This window comes from Propithecus coquereli, unplaced genomic scaffold (genome assembly GCF_000956105.1).
Source record: "Propithecus coquereli isolate 6110/MARCELLA unplaced genomic scaffold, Pcoq_1.0 Scaffold57, whole genome shotgun sequence".
Classification (NCBI taxonomy): domain Eukaryota; kingdom Metazoa; phylum Chordata; class Mammalia; order Primates; family Indriidae; genus Propithecus; species Propithecus coquereli.
The window spans coordinates 6,458,834-6,475,674 of record NW_012151618.1 but is presented as its reverse complement, the minus strand read 5'-3'; the positions used below and the strand labels follow the sequence as shown (position 1 = coordinate 6,475,674).

Sequence of the window (16,841 nt, the reverse complement as noted above, 5' to 3'; positions counted from 1 at the left end):
TCTCTGGTCTCTTTGCTCTGGTCTCTCTTTTTAGAAACTCATCTTCGGTTTCCCTTTTGGGCTTTTCCCTCCCTGACAAAGTCAAATGGATTATTCTCAAATTCACATGTAAAGGAAAGGAGATACAGTTTATTTAATCTCCCGTTTAACCAGCCATGTTTCCCACGCCCCCTATCTTCCTACTGTACAATCCTATTCACTGGCATTCATTAAGTGTAATACGAACACTAGTAATTCACTAGAATTCTCTAATATGTGTCCAATAAGAGGAATTCCTTGGGTTTGCAAATATTCTTGGTGCAATACTGCCTTCCAGTAATTATTAGCAATGATAGCAGGTATCAGTTATTGGCATGTCTCTGAGGCAGTGCTGGGAGATTTATCCATGCTGTCATGTGATCTGCAAGCCTATGCAGGGGATGCAATTCCACTTACTTCACAGGCAAAGCTGCATTCGGGGACATGAAGCCTCAGAGTGCTGCAGGGACCTGACCGGGGCTATTGTGATTCAATGGCGGACCTGGGACTGGCCAGGCCTCCTACCTGTGTTCTGAAATCAGATATGTCTGAGTGGTTTTATACAATTTGCGCATCTCTTTGAGTTTCACTTTCCTTATCCACAAATGGTGATAATAACGTCTTCCAGGCAGGACTGTGGTAAAGGCTCAGTGTAAGTGTGCAGTGTCTAGCTCAGTAATTCCTGGTCTCCTCTACTTCCCCCCAGCGAGGCTCTTTCTGGAATACTTTTCATTTGTAGATTGCTTCTTGCTTGTCAAGGTTTGGAATGGATTCCCTCCAAATGAGTAGGGGTGTCCCTGCCCCTGAGGAGCTTACGTCACTGGGGAGACAGGAAATGGACATGATCATCAGTCATGAGATGTAAGAATAAAGAGGGGGCCGAAAATCAGTGCCCCTGGGATTCAGCGATGGGAAAAATTAGGAGCAGGACTCACTGGGAAGGACTCTGGAGAGCATGAGGATCTCAAGGTGCCTGTCTCTGTCTTCCCAGCACCGGGCATGTGCTGGCTGAACTGAACTGTGCCTCTACATCTGGGTGTCAAGAACAGCACCATGGCCCAATGTGGCCTGAGCCAGGACCAGAAGGAATCCTGCCCTTTCTGTCACCCCCCACTCCTTGCCCTGGTGACCTCCCTAGAGTTCCTGGAGCAGGTAGATGGCATTCACTTGGGAGAAGGCGGGTGCCCAGAGTAGACACGTGGACGAGCTCAGGGCTCATCCTTGGTTGAAGCACCCTCCAAGCACTTTCCAAATGTTGGTCCTCTCTCCCAGGCTATCCCTGAAATATGGGGCACATCCCACCCAGAGTCAAACCCCATCTCAGGCACGTGGCCTGAGCTTCTTCTATCTCCACAACTGGCTCTTGATCCTGGTTCACGAAGCATGGCCCTCCCTGATTCCTGGATCCTTAGAGACACTTGCTCCATCTGAGCCCCACTCTTGACTCCTGTCAGCTGCCCAGGTACTCTCCCAGCCCTAGCGACACCTCCAGGCCCCCAGCTCACACCTGCATGTCCCTGAGCTCTGGTATCCAAAGGCAATATCTCGAAAAAAATTTTTTCACTGCCTGTTTGGAGGGGTAGGTATGCCTACAGAAAGCAACATTATACACTCTGTTGCTCATTTCTCATGTTGGCAAAGGGGTCAGAAAATCACATTCTCAGCCTGTTGGAGAGTTTTGATGGATACAAATTTCCACAGGCCAAATTGGACCATAGGCACCAACTAGTGTGCATACACTAGTTGCATGACTTCTGACCTGGTAATTTCTCTTCTAGGAATTTATTCGGAGAAAATAATTAAGGAAGTGTACAAAGACATGTGCACAAGATGGTTCATCAGAGGATTGCTTTAGAAAGGTAAAGACAGCTTCCAAAATTCCAACATTAGGGAATAGGTTGAGTAAATCACAGTATATCAATACAACGGAAGCCAATTAACTATGCAGTGCTGTAAATTATACATACAGCATGTATATGTGTATATATATATAATGATCATCTATATATATAATCTTTTATATATATGATCATAATATAATACAAAAAGGAGTTACAAAAGTACATATTGATAACAGGCAGCATCTTTTAAATGCTGACCATGTGCCAAGCACTATTCTAAGAACTGCACAGGGATTAACTCATTTACTCTGCACACCAACCCCATTAGTAAAGAACTGTCGCTGTTTCCATTTCACGGGGACTCAGACAGATCTGTGACTTACCCACATGCATACTAGTGACTGAGCTCAAGCAGTTGTATTCCAGAGCGTTCCCACATTCTTAAAAATCACATGATTCTGCTTCTCAGTATAGGGTCATATTTGTTTTAAAAACAAAACAAAATAAGTGACGTGTGTGCATGTGTGCATGTGTGTTTTAAGAAAGTCTGGAAGGACTGGAATGAAAATATTAATTTGAAGCATTATTATAGGATGTTATTTTTTATTTAAAGAAAGCTTTACATACACTGCTGCTTTCCATTTCAGTGAGATAAGTTTACTATGTAATATTAGAGTTCATCCCCCCAATTTTACATAATACCCTTGCTCAGGAAGAGGTTGATGAATTTCGCCCTTTCTGATGGAAGGTTGGGGGATCACTAGAGTTGATTTTGACAAAGGATCATCTCTCAGTTTCTTTCAGTTTCTGTCTGTACGAGTTAGGGATTCTCTGTAATAGTCTCTCTGAATAGTTCAAATCATGTTTAGAATTTTCCATATGTTGAAGATATATTTTAAAATACAAAGGCCCCAGCTGTAGAATGATCCCTGGCCTTCTTTAAATTTAAAATTACCAAGTTTTTCTTGCTTGTTTTGAGAGGGAAAGGAGGGAATGTGGAAGTGTTTGCAGAGCAGTTTTCATTTCTGCCTTGATCTCATTAAAACCGATATTCTTTAAGTCATTGTGTTTCATTTAGAAACTGCTTTCAGACTCACTTCTCCAGGGGCCTGGGCTCCTGGCACCCTCTGCCACTCTCTGAGTCCAGCTTCCCTATCTCCTGGTCCTAAGGGCGGCCTTTTCACCAAATGCTCCTCCTGGGCGACTGCTGCAGGGCATGGCTTCTTGTGCTGAAACACCTGCATTAGTGAGGGCCAAGCAGGGCAACGGTGCTTTAAACAAACCTCCAGGATGACACAAGTGCCGCCTATGTGCCCAGCATGCTAGGCCCTCTGTGGGAATTACCTCGACAGGGTCACAGCAACCTATCAAGTACGTGTGTATCCTAGATTTTCAGACATGAAACTAATATTCAGAGAGCTTTGATGACTTGTCCAAGGTCCCACAGACAGAATTTAAATAGAAATTTGGCACCAAAATGTACATTTTCCTCTTTACACTATCCTGACTCATAGTGATGTATCCAGTTGAGTTGCTTTGCTTACTTTCCTTCTCTTTTTTCTTTATTTCTGAAGTGAGGAGAGTAAGAGGTGGGGAATTTGGGCAAAGAGGAGATTCTTAAAAGCAAAAACTATATTTGTACTTTGTGATCACGAATGTATTTTACTCTTTCTAGAAGGTGGGTTAACTAAATAGATTTCAGGAATTAAAACACACACACAATCTTACAGCTTATAAATGCGTCTGTGGCTTGTGCTGATTGAAGGATCGTGTGATCTGAGTTTGACGCTCATTCCAGAGCCTGATTTGCTCTCTATCCCTTCTACATGGTCGTGGAAGCAACACAGAGTAACATTAGTAAAACAAAATATATATTTATTAAACATATGTGGACATAGGTTATAATATCAAAGTAGAGCATGCATGAACAGATTACTCATTCATTTAACAAAAACACCCATTGATACAGAAAACATTCGATTAAATTTCCACGACACACAAAATTCTCTTTAAAGTGATAAAGAAAAAAAAAATCACAAGTTGAATAAATACAGTGATTTCAGCTGGTTCAATAAAGGCATAAGGCACAAATGAAACCAAGAGATTAGCACATCAGAATGAAGCTTGTCTGGGCCACACAAGTCTCTAACCGTGGCTCCCGCGGCCCTGCACAGATCTTTGGGACCAAGAGGTAAGAGCACCTGCAGGCTGGAATTCCTTCCCTCCAGGTTCAAGTTTTGCCAGGTGCCCATGCCCCTTGCAGACAGGCTTCCCTGTACCAGAGAAACACTGCCTCTAATACTTTTACGGGTAAACAAGACCTTCGTGCTGCATCAAATGTTCCTGGCGTGAATAACATGAAATTTCACATTAAGGCCCTCTTCCTTCCCAACCGAAGTCTAGCAAAACAGAAAATAAATTGTGAGGGAATCTCCTGATGGGATTTCAGTGTCTACATGGAGAAGAAATGATGATGCAGCACAGCAGCATACACCGGTTGTGTGTCTGAAATGTGACCTTATCTCTCCCCCTCTCACCTGCCCCCTCTACCTTCACTTTCCCTCCTGTCTCAGAAGCCGACCAGAAGCTCAGCAGTGTCCATCCTGGCTTACTCTGTGTATACCAGAAAATGACAGTCATCCTCTCCGGACTTCAAGCCACAGGGTCCCAGGGCCTTTGTCCGTGTATAAAAAGTGCACGTCTTCAAGTGCCTAAGTCAGAGTTTTCTTCATGGTTAACTCCAGGACTCTCGTGTACGGGGTGTAGTTCCTGGAAGGCATCACGATTTCACGAGTCCTGCCTGTTTGGCTGAGAAATGCGAAAAGGCAGGTCAGGGAGATGAGACAAAACTTTCCATCTTCTTCACATGATAAAGTAACTCTAGGAAATGGTGTTTAAGCACTTAAAAACACTGTAATAATACACTTTAATATTTCCTTTAAACATTACAAAAGGGCCCTGCCATGGACTGCATGTTTATGTCCCCCCAAATTCCATGTTGCAATCCTAACCCCCAAGGTGATGGCATCAGGAGGTGGGGCCTTTGGGACGTGTTTAGGTCATAAGGGTGGAGCCCTCAAGAATGGGATTAGTGCCCTTGTAAGAGAGGCCCCTGACAGACCCGGCACGCCTTCTGCCATGTGACGACACAGCGAGAAGGTGCCGTTTGTGACCCAGAAAGTGGGCCCTCACCAGACACCAAATCTGCTGGCACTAGGGTCTTAGACTTCCTGGACTCTAGAATTGTGAGAAATAAATTTCTGTTGTTTATAAACCACCCAGCTTAGGGTATTTTGTTATAGCAGCCTGAACAGACTATGACAGAACCATTATCTTTAGTAACTTTTAAAGGCTGGAATAGGCATCCATGATTCAGAAAAATATAAAACATGCATTCAAGGAACTCATAATTTGGTTGGAAAGATATGCACGCAAATGATTTCAATATACTGTTTTAGGTACTAACACAGAGACAGAGCTGGGCTGGATGTCCTCTGGGCACCCATTCAGATCTGCTCTCCCCTTCTCCACCCTGCTCTGTGCTCTGGAAAGCTGACCTGAAGGCCAGCATCTGTGGGCTTCCAGGTCCTTCTTTCCACCTGGGAGATGGCAGGAGAGGATCAGAGAATGAGCAGGCAGAGAGGTCAGGACATTTGTCCCCTCCCAGCCAGGCTGCAGCCACAGCACAGCTCCCCTGGCACTGTCCCTCTGCCCCTTCAGACACGGGGTGGTAATGGCTGCCACTCTTACCAGCTCCAGAGCATGCCATTGTCCCTCGTCTATTTCCCTTAAAGCTGCCCAAACATTTGTAAATCATCCCTTAATTTAACTCTCTTCAATCTTCCCTTCCTGCCAGAACCCCGAGCCATGTAAGAATGAACACATCATGGGCAAACTGAGGGCAGAACAATTTAGCATCATCAGGAAATTCACACCTGGAAATTCACACAGAGAAGGTGACTGTTAGGGATGCCTGGCATTTATCAGGTGGGCAAAGAGGGGACAGGAATTCCAGGAAGGAGGGATAGTATGTACAAAGGCAAAGGTGAGCACACAGTCTGTGGATGTGGGGCGGAGACACATTTGGTATGTCTGGAGCAAGGAGTTCACCATGGAAAACAGCGACAGATGAGGCCCTGTGGAGAAGGGCCCCGTGTGCCTGGCTAAGGAGTTCAGAAGGGGACAGGGAACTGTAACAGGTTTTTAAGGAAGGGCATGATATGCTCGTATTTTTATTCTAGCAAGATTCCTCTGGTAATGTTGAGGGTTGACTGTGGAGCAACTATCATAGAGGCTCACTACTGACACACCACTGGAAGCATCTTACTGCACCCATTGGTGCATGCATTGGTCTCCACTGCTAGGTTTAATTTCTTTAAAAATGAAAAACACATCTCCATCATCTCCATGACCCCAGCAGCTCACAAAGGCCAGGCACGGAGCTATTACTCCACATCTGAAGGTCAAAGGAAACCAAAGGTTGAGGGAGTCGTGAGGAGTGGTGCTCCTAGTGTCACCTGCCACAAAGAAGAATCCGTGGACTTCGGCAATTCAGGAGTCCCCAGTGACCTGGGCAGGCAGCTTAGTGGAATGCCAGGGGCAAGAGCCAGATGGCAATTTGTGCCAACTCCTGTGAAAATTCCACATAACAGAAATGGTCTCCAGTGACAATATCCTAAAAGCCCATAAAATGCAGAAATATTTATAAAGGTGAACCTTCTGGGTTTCAAAAACAGACTCTCATATCCCAACCTTTCAAAAAAGAAGTGGGGTATTTTATATAGTTGATCCTGAGGAAACAACAAGATTTTAAGAACATAAACAATTTCAAGCACAGAAATGAAAATTCAACCATTTTCTTTAACACATTCAGGCTATTGTTAACCTTTTATTAATCCATAAAGGGGCAGTTCCCCTGGGGGGAACAATAGCAGAATCAGCAAATGAAGCTTTGACAAAAAGCTACTTTGTGTTCTGGTCTTTGCAACAGAAATATGAAAATGCAAGCATTTTAAAGCACTTACTACGTGCCAGGCATTTATGGCCATGGGGAATATTTTTCATCAACTTGCACTTCTTAAGACGTAATTTATGAGTTTGCTGGAAATCAAGTTTCACTGAGGGACAAGAGAAAGAAAAGTCTCTTTTCTTCTGGTTTTTGGTTTTTTCCCTTTTCTTTGTAAATGAAGGCTAGATGATGTGAACTCATTCTCAATAAGTTTCATTAAAATATATCAAACTTTTCAATCCAGACTTCTGAGTCTTTAAAAAAAAAAACAGGTGTTTAAAAGGCCCGCACCCACAGTTAGTCCCTCCTTACCCTTTCCCTCTCTTATTCCTCTCTGATGAGATCTTTGCTCACTAGAAGTGTATGTAACACAAAGGTGAGATGAAGGAGGGGAAGACCTGGAGGAGAAGGTGGAGGCAGAGAGATGGTTCTGCACAGAGCAGACTAAGGCAAGGCCAGTCTCAGGCTGGCAGCACAAGGAATGTTCCATGTGAGTGCATGAGTCTAGGAGCAAAACAATCCCACGGCTCAAAGCAACTGCAATACTCTGAGCTTAGGGCACGGGGAAAGCCGTGGCAGCACCTACAGAGACGTGACAGTGTGGCCACTTATACTGGGTGCTCTGTGCCTGTTATCTCGCTTAGACCTTCTCAGCAAGCTTCTGAGGGGGTTACCACCAACATCTTCCTTTTCAAGGTGAGGAAACTGAGACTCAGAGAGGTTAGGAATTTGCCAAAGCTACAGGTGTAGCAGGAGGCAGAACCAGGACCCAAACCCAGGTCTAACTTTCAAGCCAGTATTATTCTTCACCACTACTAAGAGGAAGTGACTTTTTTTTTTTTTTATTTCAGGATATTGTGAGGGTACAAACATTATGGTTACACTTTATGTCTTTGCCTCACCCAAGTGCGGGTTAAAGGCAGGCCCTTCCCGCCCTACAGTGCTCCCCATGTCCTTTAGTTGCGGATTTACCCCCCATCCCCTTAATCCCTGGAGAATGTTTCTGCCATGTGATCACCCTAGTGTTGATCAGTTAGTACCAATTTGATGGCGAGCCCATTCTTCTGCTCTTGTGGTGCCTCACTTTGGATAATGGGCTTAAGTTTAATCCAGGAAAGTATAAGAGGTTCTAGATCACTGTCGTTTCTTATGATTGAGTAATATTCCATTGTAAACATACATCAAATTTTAATAATCCACTCATGGATTGACGGGCACTTGAGTTGTTTCCACATCCTTGCAATAGTGAATTGTGCTGCCATAAACATTCGGGTAGTGACTTTGAGGGAGAAGATGGTGTGCTCAGCGATGCAATGGCAAGTCTGGAGACCAAGCGGACACCAGGGGGAGCCCTCAGCAGGCTGAGGGCTTGTACTCAAGAGAGAGGTGAGCACTGCCTTGGGGCTCAGCCACAAGGAGGAGGGGTGAAGCTGTCAGGTTGGAGGTGATCTCTGCAGGAACAGCTGGAGCCAAGATAGAGCTGTGAGGAGCGCCCATGGTGAGGCTCTTGGAAGAGGAAGCGGAGCCATCGAAGAAGATAGACAAGGACAGCCAGGGAGGTGGGGAGAGAACCAGGAGAGAAAAGTTCTCCAAAGGTAAGAAGCAGGCTTAGGGATCCTTCCCTTCTGCTTAGGAAGGACTGCCGAATGCTGCAGGGAGATGGCTCCATTCAACGAATACTGACTGAGTGCCCACCATGTGCCATGTGCCTGCCCCCCCGGGGGACCACAATCCATGAAATGGATGAAAATCCCTTCCCTCATGGGGCTTACATTTTAGCAAAGACAGAGACAGAGAGAGAAACACAAAAAAGCAAAACATAAGCAGGAATTGCTCCATCCAAGGGCTTTATTAAACAACTAAACTATATTACAAAAGAGATCGGCTGCCTAAGTTCCCCATTTGGTGTGTACCTTTCATTGATTCATCCAACAAATGTTTATGGAGCAAAACTAAATGTAAATTTTTTTCAGCAGGACAAAAAAAAAAAAATAGAGCAGGTATAGCTGTAAGTCAAATGCTTTAGGAGGAGCACATCATATAACACTTGCAGTTGTATGGGATGGATGTGTAGGAGATGCCATGCTACTCTACAATGAGATGTGTGCCTGGTGCCTGGAACACACAGGGGCCCTCTCCTGTCTCAGCTGATAGAAACCTTATCAAGCACTGGACCTTCCAGAGTTTTACGCAGTGTCTAGAGGGGGTTTCAAACCACTGATACATCAACTGAAGAGCTCAATGCATACTGAAGCACGGTACACTTGATTAGGCCATCGATTCATTTTATAAAATCACTAATTACCACCAATAAAAATTAATGAAATTGTCTTAGCTTACCCAGATTCATTTATATTTGATACAGTGTTCTGCATATAAAATCAGAGGTTTGGTTCAGTTAGTAGTAATAATAGCTACTGTTTATTAAGTACTTCACTTTGGTCCAGTTACCATGCTAGATGCTTTATATACACATTTTCATTTAATCCTCATAGAAACCCAGTGAGATTTGATATTATCATCTTCATTCCCATTTTAAGGATGAAAGAGTGGAGGCTTTAGAGAGACTGAGTAGCCTGCCCACGGCTGCGCTCAGCTAGCAGCTGGCTGGGCAGGGAACCCAGGCAGCCTGAGACTCCCGGACTGGACCACACTGATGAGTGCTTTCTGGGAGAAGAACGGGGAGTAAAAACAAAACACTTCCGCATAATTGAGGCTTCATTCAATATGTTTATTGATCTAAAATATTCAGTAGGAGGCTTTACAAAATATTCTGGAAACTACCATAGAATCTTTTAGTAGTTAGATGCAAATGTGAAGTCCAAGTAGGAACTAGGAATTTTGTTAGCACACACACAACACCATTTAGCAACTGTCTATGTCTTACATATTTTTCAAACCACAAATGTACTGCACCAACACTCAAGAAGGCCTGGTTCTGGTCCTGGCTGTGTGGCTTCCGGTTAATCACTTTGTCTTTCTGGGTTTCAATTTTGGTATCTATAAAACATGGGGATTAAACTAGACCGGGGGTTCCAATTTGTTTTTGACCATAGAACTCTTTATTCTAACAAACTCTAACTCGGAATCCAAAATACAAAAGAGACTGAAAGCCGCCTTTCTCAGGTTGTTGTGGGGAGGGGGATCCCACAGGCCAGCTCCTCACTAGCCCCCCCATCCTCTGGGACAGCCTGAGGCCTCGCCAGGAACCCCAGCTCAGAGTAAAGCAGTCCCAAGAGGTGCAGGTGGAAAACTACCGCCCCAAAGTCATCTCTCACTCACTCCCCAGACGTGCCCGGCGCCTTTCACATAGTAGGCACTTAATAAATATTTGTGAGGAAACGAATGAAATATTATTCTGCCTTTTCGGAAACGCGGATATGTAGTTTTCATTTCCTCTGCTGATTGACCTAGGTAGTTAAACTGCTAAGATGGATCCTGGGGGAAACCAAATGTTACATTTATGGAAAAGCTGTTTTTAGATCCTGAAGTGGCTTCCAAGTTCACCGTGGCCATAAGTTAAGGCTCTGTCAGCACTTCCATTATGAAAACCGCTTTGTGGTTTCATAACTTAGCCATAAAAGTTGGCTTAAGGCTATACTTGGGCATACAAATTGAAAAGCTTGTTTTAAGCCAAAATGTGGGAAGTAGAAAACAATTTATTGTTTTCAGACATAGTTTTGTACCCGTCTTAGCCAAACAAGATTTATTATGTGGGCAATTAGAGTTGACTAAGCCACTTGGATTTGAAAAATAAAAAAGGGGGGAAATGGCCAAATTATTTATATTTCAAAAGGGGGCTCTGAACACAATCGATCATTCTTTTTGGTTATATTTTCATCATGTCCTTTGTACCACACATTGATGAGACCAGAGTCTATTTACATATTCTTTCTTTTATTTTCTTTTTAACATTTTCTGTTAATTTTATCAGAATGACACAATTGCTTTGCTTTTACAAGAAGGCAAGCAACGTAAATGAGAACCTTGTCAGTGAAAGAGCTTAATGTTGCTTTTGGTAAATTTTTGGAGAATCGAAAGTGGATCATTTTAATGAACAAAAAAGACAATATTAGTAATGAATAAAAACAAGTAAAGTATGGAAATGAGTCCTTATTATACAATGTTAGAACTGACAGGGACCTGAGACGTCACCTGGTCAAACCCCTGATTTTATAGATTGGGAAACTGAGGCCCCAGCAAAGAAAGACCTGCCTGAAGTCATCTTGCCACTGGTGGGTAGGACTAGAACCAGGTATTCCCCATCCCAGCCTGGTGATCCGCTCATCACTGTTTCCCACCAGATGTAACCATTCCAGATTCCAGGATTCGATGCTTGTCTGGACTACTATGTCTAGCACAGCCCACACAAATGCCTCTGCTTACACAAGAATCCACCCTCCTGCACACAGGATACCACACATTTTGTGACTTTGCCTAAATCAGAAGTCACATGTCATTAGCATCCTTGTTGTAAACTTATTTTGTGTCCTCTTTAAGCTAGACACAGTTGTGAGCACCTAGAAATGGTGAGTTGGTTGCCAAAGGTAGGTTATTGGGCTCTAATCTAACTAGGGAGAGACGCAGGCATGGGAGTGGTTTAACAATGAACCGGTCGGTCCTCCAGCTCCGGAAAGCAACAGAACGCACCGGGTGGTAGTTATCACATATCTGCTGATGACTGAAGCAGATCATTTATTTATGAACCGGATCCAGTGTTTCACAATACTGTTAACAGTACTGGAGAATAGATAAATTTTGTTCAAGACTGAGACCCTCCCTCTTCTATATCACTGAAGCACCTCTACGCCCCTCTCACACTTATCATAAATGCCTTCTGCCTACACACCTGTTTCTCCCTCCAGGCTATACTCTGGGGCAGGAACAAAATCTCATTCTTCTCTGTGTCTGGCACAGGAAAGGTACCCAATAGCTGTTTGCTAAAAGAATGAATCAATGAACAAATGTATGCACTTACTGACAGGACCAATGTCTCTCTCAAGTGGCTTCCCCAGGTCTCCCCCTCTCTCTCCCCTCCACCTGTACAACGAACCCTGCTCCCACAGAAATCAGGTGGACCTCTGAGCAGCTACCATTTAGTTTTGCAGAAATAGTTTTGATAGCAAGAATGCAACTCTGTTAAAAACAGCCCAGTGAAGTATTTTCTAAAGTCAAAGAGGAATTTTAGTACAAAAAACAGGAAATTCCTAAATACCTGGGTATAAGATCACAGCCCACTCCAATCTCTCTGGTTTCCACTTCAGTCTTGGCCTGGATTTCTGTCAAATAGTCCAACTTGCTTTGTAGTTCATTATTCTAGAGATGAAGAAAAAAGTACTTTCAGTAAATCAAGTATGTTGCTCCACAAATATGCATGATACAATTTATATGTATCGTGTGATCTCCCCCCATGGCGTGGACATTCATCACAATGTATTTATTGTGCATCTCTTATGCAGCAGGTATATATTGAAGAAATATTTTGATTGAATCCTTATAGATAGCTTTCAGTGCATGTACATACAGGATCGTCCAATTTTTCATAAATGAAAACAAACAAAATATCCTGATTTATACTATAATCTGCTTTTTTTCCCAGTCAACAATTTGTGGTAGATATCTTTCCATGTTTATTAGTTTTCTCTTTACATCAACAAACTACTTTAGTTAGTTCATAGTATTCCATTGTATGGATTCATTTTTTATTTAATTAGTCACTTGATGGGCATTTAGATATTTGTCACTTTCTCTGCCATTGTAAATAAAGTGCAGCTCAACTTTTAACACCCCCTCATTAAGCTATAAAGTGAGTAAGTCTATTAATTTAATTTAGTGGGAAGTACCTCTATAACTTAATAATTAGTATTTCGTAGGTGTGGAAAATTCAGAATCTCAAACATATAAAGTAGAACAAGCTCCTTGGGATTAGAATTACCCTTCTGAATAGTTTCTTTTCAGGCCAGAGCCAACCATTACATAAGTTGAAGATTAGATGCTCAGGAGTTGGAAATTTGCCCCATGGGGGAAATGAAGGACAAAGGGGCAAGAGAGTTGAGGATATTGAAATGAAAATAGATGAAGCGATGGTGCCTGAAACCCAAGGGCAAAAACACACAAAATAATTCTGAGAAAGGTTAACAGTGCTTATCTCTGGGTATTGAGTTTTTCAGATGCTTTTAAAAAAGTTCTTCTCTATAATTTTCTGTAATGCTACACTAAATTTTCATGAAGCAATGACCATATCTATCTTCCTGGCTGTATTCTCAAATCATGGCATATAAGAGATACAAGATAAGTATTTATTGAATAAATAAATATGTAAAAAAGCTTTTACGATGAGCATATTATCTGCATAACTAGAAAAAAATTAAAGCATGTGTCTTTACATTGGAGCTGAAGCTGAAGCACTCTTCTAAGACAACAGATAACACATGAAAGTTTAAAAGTTCTATGGAAATAGAACCTCATTTGTTTTGAGAGAAAGAATGTGGGTTACAGCGCAGTAGCTCCTGCTCTGAAGGGTGACGGCAAGGAGCAAAGCAGTAGTTCTTGTGCAAACCTATGTTCTGCACGAGGTAAAGGTTTCTGGATCCCTCTGATAAATAGGAAACGGTGTAAAGGAAGAGAATGTATTCCAGATTCCCTAGCAGCTGAAGCTATGACAGATCTATGGGCTCTGAATCTATCACCTGATCCTCAGGATGGAAGAACGGTGTTGGCTTACTGACAGAGGTCAGCAACATTCATACACACGTACACACACACACACACACACACACACACACACACACTGCTTCCCCGGAACATCTGAACTTTCCCATTCACAAGGAAAGAGAAAGGCAGAAGAGGTCTACCCTTGCTGGAAGCTCCAGCAATCCCATTGCCTTATCCTTTCTTAGTGTAAAGACTTTAATCATGAGGATTTCACAGAATGCTCTGTAGTACCTATATAGTAAGGGGGCATAAAAGACGAGGTTAGGGAATATGCCCCAGTTAGTACACAGTGAATAATGGACAAATGCCCCCAAATCCTTTGTTCTATTTCATGAGAACTCTCTGTGTGCACATCAGACGCCCACAGAGCACAGAAATGAACAATCTGTACTCATGAAAATTTAATGCAATCTGTAGAAAAATTATTGTGTATCTACTATATATTATGCAGTATGTGAAAGGAGGTGAGGGGACGTAGTCAGAAGTTAAAGAGGCATGGCATGATTTGCCGCCCTTGAGGAGCTCCGTCTTTTGGGGGTACAGACAACTGAGTAGAAAATAACAGGACAATATGATAAGTCCCACTGAAAGGGGACCCACAGGATATTAAGAGAGAACTCAGAGGGGACATCCAACTCAAAATGGGGAGAGGGGCTGGAGCTCCTGGAGTTAGGCGAGGGAAAGAAAGCAAGAAAAAGCGAAGGGGATGAGTATTCCAGAGTTGTGGAAACCTACTGGGTTGAGAAAAGGCACCTTCCCGCATCACACAGGTAGGTAGGAGTTAGTTATGAAAGGCTGTGGATGCCATTACAAGGAGTTAAAACCCAGTCTTATAAGAGCAAGGTCAGCACCAGAATTCATTTGCATCTCTTGGCCCCAAGTGAAAACTAGATTGGGGGAAACAAGACTAAAGACAGTAGGAAAGCCATTGCAATTACCCAGTTGAAAGAGAGCTGCACTTCCAGTATACAGGAGTATGTGCTCAGCACACTGACCCTGCTGCAAATAATAGCTATACACTCTGAATAAAAGACACAAAAACAACTAATGAAGTCTCTAGAGCACTGAAAGAAGACAGGCAAGTTTTGGAGATGAGGTGAAACTTGGAGCAAGTGACACACACTTCTCTGTATTCTCTGTGTTTTGTTCATTTTTTGTTTTTTGTTTGCAGCTTTGCCCTGAGAGCAACACAATCATGGTGGTGGTAGCACAGATACGGTAAGAAGTCAATAGAAAGACCATCTTCCTGGCAGAAGAAACTAGAAGAAGGAGCCCTGGGTTCCCAAGAGTAAGGGGGAAGACAAGAAAGGAGAGTCGGAGTGGGGGGAAACCCCAAATTCTACATATAGATAGACTCAGCTCAGGCCTCAGGTAGACCCCCAAACCATTCACGTGTGGGGCAAACGAAGAAGTTTGCAGCTCATGCTTAAAGAACTGAACTGAGATCTGACCCATCACCTATCACAGGTAAGCAGGGTATAGTGGGGTCTAACCAAATTCATTGCCTTTTGAAATAAATATACAGTACAAAAGCAATTTATGTAACCAAAATGTTTGTACCCCTGTAATATTCTGAAATAAAATAAAAAATAAAATAAAAATAAATAAAACAAACACCTCAATATTCTTCAGAACAATGAAACAGCATCCAAAGACTCTACAATTCACACTGTCCAAATTATAATCCAAAATTACATGACATACGAAGAGTCAGGAAATACGAATGATTCCGAAGGGAAAAGAGAATTGACAGACACCAATTCGATATGATTTGGATGTTGGAATTTTCAGACAAGGACTTTAATGCAAGTATCATAACTATGATCAATGATACAAAGGAAGATGCTTATAATTAATGAAGTAATTAAAAAAATCAATAGAAAATACAAAAAAGAACCAAATGGAAGTTTTAGAAGAAAAAAGTACAATACCTGAATTTTTTAAAAAAACATTCACTAGATGGACTTAAGCGAAGACTGGAGATGATAAAAGAAGAAGTCAGTAAACTTGAACATACGTTAATAGAAATTATCCAATCAAAAGGAGATAAAGAAAAGAATGAAAACAACAAATGGAGCTTTGTGGAATTGTGAAACAATTTTTAAAAGCCTAATGTAAGGATATCAGAATCACAAAAAGAGAGAAGAGGGAAACTAAAGTGGAAAAAAATATTCTAAAAAAAATGGTTGAAAACTTCCCAAATTTGGTGAAAGACATAAATTTATAAATATATGAAGCTCAGCAAATTCCAAACAGGATAAATTTCAAGAGAAACACACAACTAAGGAAAAATCTTGAAAGCAGCCTATTACATACAGGGAAACAATAGTTTGAATTAACACAGATTTCTTATCGGAAACCAGAAATATTGAGTACAGAGGGAAAGAATCTGTCAACCTAGAGCTCTGTATCTTTCAGTAATGAAGATGAAATAAAGACCTTACTTTCAGATAAGAAAAACTAAGGGAATTTTTTTACCACCTGGTCTGCCCTACACAAAATGCTAAATAGAAATTCTTCAGGCTGAAGAGAGACAGTACCAGAGAGAAACTCAGGCCTTCAAGAATGAATGAAGAGGATGAGAAATAGAATGTATATGAGTAAATATGAAAGACTTTAGTTTCTCCTCATTTCGTTAAAATACATATGATTGTTTAAGCAAAAATGAAAACAATACATTGTGGGTTTATAATGTATATACAATATATATGACAATTATAACAGCAGGGGGACGGATAAATGAATCTGTATCATTGGAAGGTTTCCACATTTTACAAGAAATGATAGAATATTATCTCTAAGTAGACTACGAACAGGTAATGATGTATATTACAATACCTAGGGTAACCACTAAAATATTAGAGAAAGCAAATATAGCAAAAATGCCAAAGGGTAAATTAAAATGGTAATTCTAAAAAACACTGAAATAATCCAAAAGAAAGTAAGAAAAGAGGAACAAAACAAACAAGCAAGCAAAACAAACAAAACAAACTAGAGGGACCAAACAGAAAACAAATAATGAAATGGTAGACCTAAATCCAGTCATATCAACATAATAAAATGTTAATAAACTATATATTCCAATTAAAAGGCAGAAACTATCAGAATGTATAAAAAAGAAAGTCCCAACTATATGTTGTCTATTAGAGATTTACTTCAAATACGGAGATACGGATCCGTTGAAAATAAATGGATAAAACAAGATATACCAAAACACAAAAGAATAGGAATGGCTATATTAATATCAGAGTGAAAAAAAA

General features: G+C 41.7%; 1 protein-coding gene across 4 annotated transcripts in view; it reads right to left on the bottom strand.

Annotated features, from left to right (window-relative positions):
- Positions 1 to 3,713: 3,713 nt before the first annotated feature.
- LOC105821379 (myocardial zonula adherens protein) overlaps positions 3,714 to 16,841 on the bottom strand; it is an 89,975-nt gene continuing 76,847 nt past the window's right edge. For 3 of the 4 annotated variants that reach the window (XM_012658077.1, XM_012658079.1, XM_012658078.1), the window contains 2 exons: positions 12,083 to 12,183; positions 3,714 to 4,667 (listed from right to left, as the gene is read on the bottom strand). In XM_012658077.1, the coding sequence (XP_012513531.1) occupies positions 4,571 to 4,667; positions 12,083 to 12,183 (198 nt within the window). In that variant the 3' untranslated portion in view covers positions 3,714 to 4,570. The remainder of the gene's footprint in view (positions 4,668 to 12,082; positions 12,184 to 16,841) is intronic. The other variant, XM_012658080.1, reaches the window with a different exon arrangement.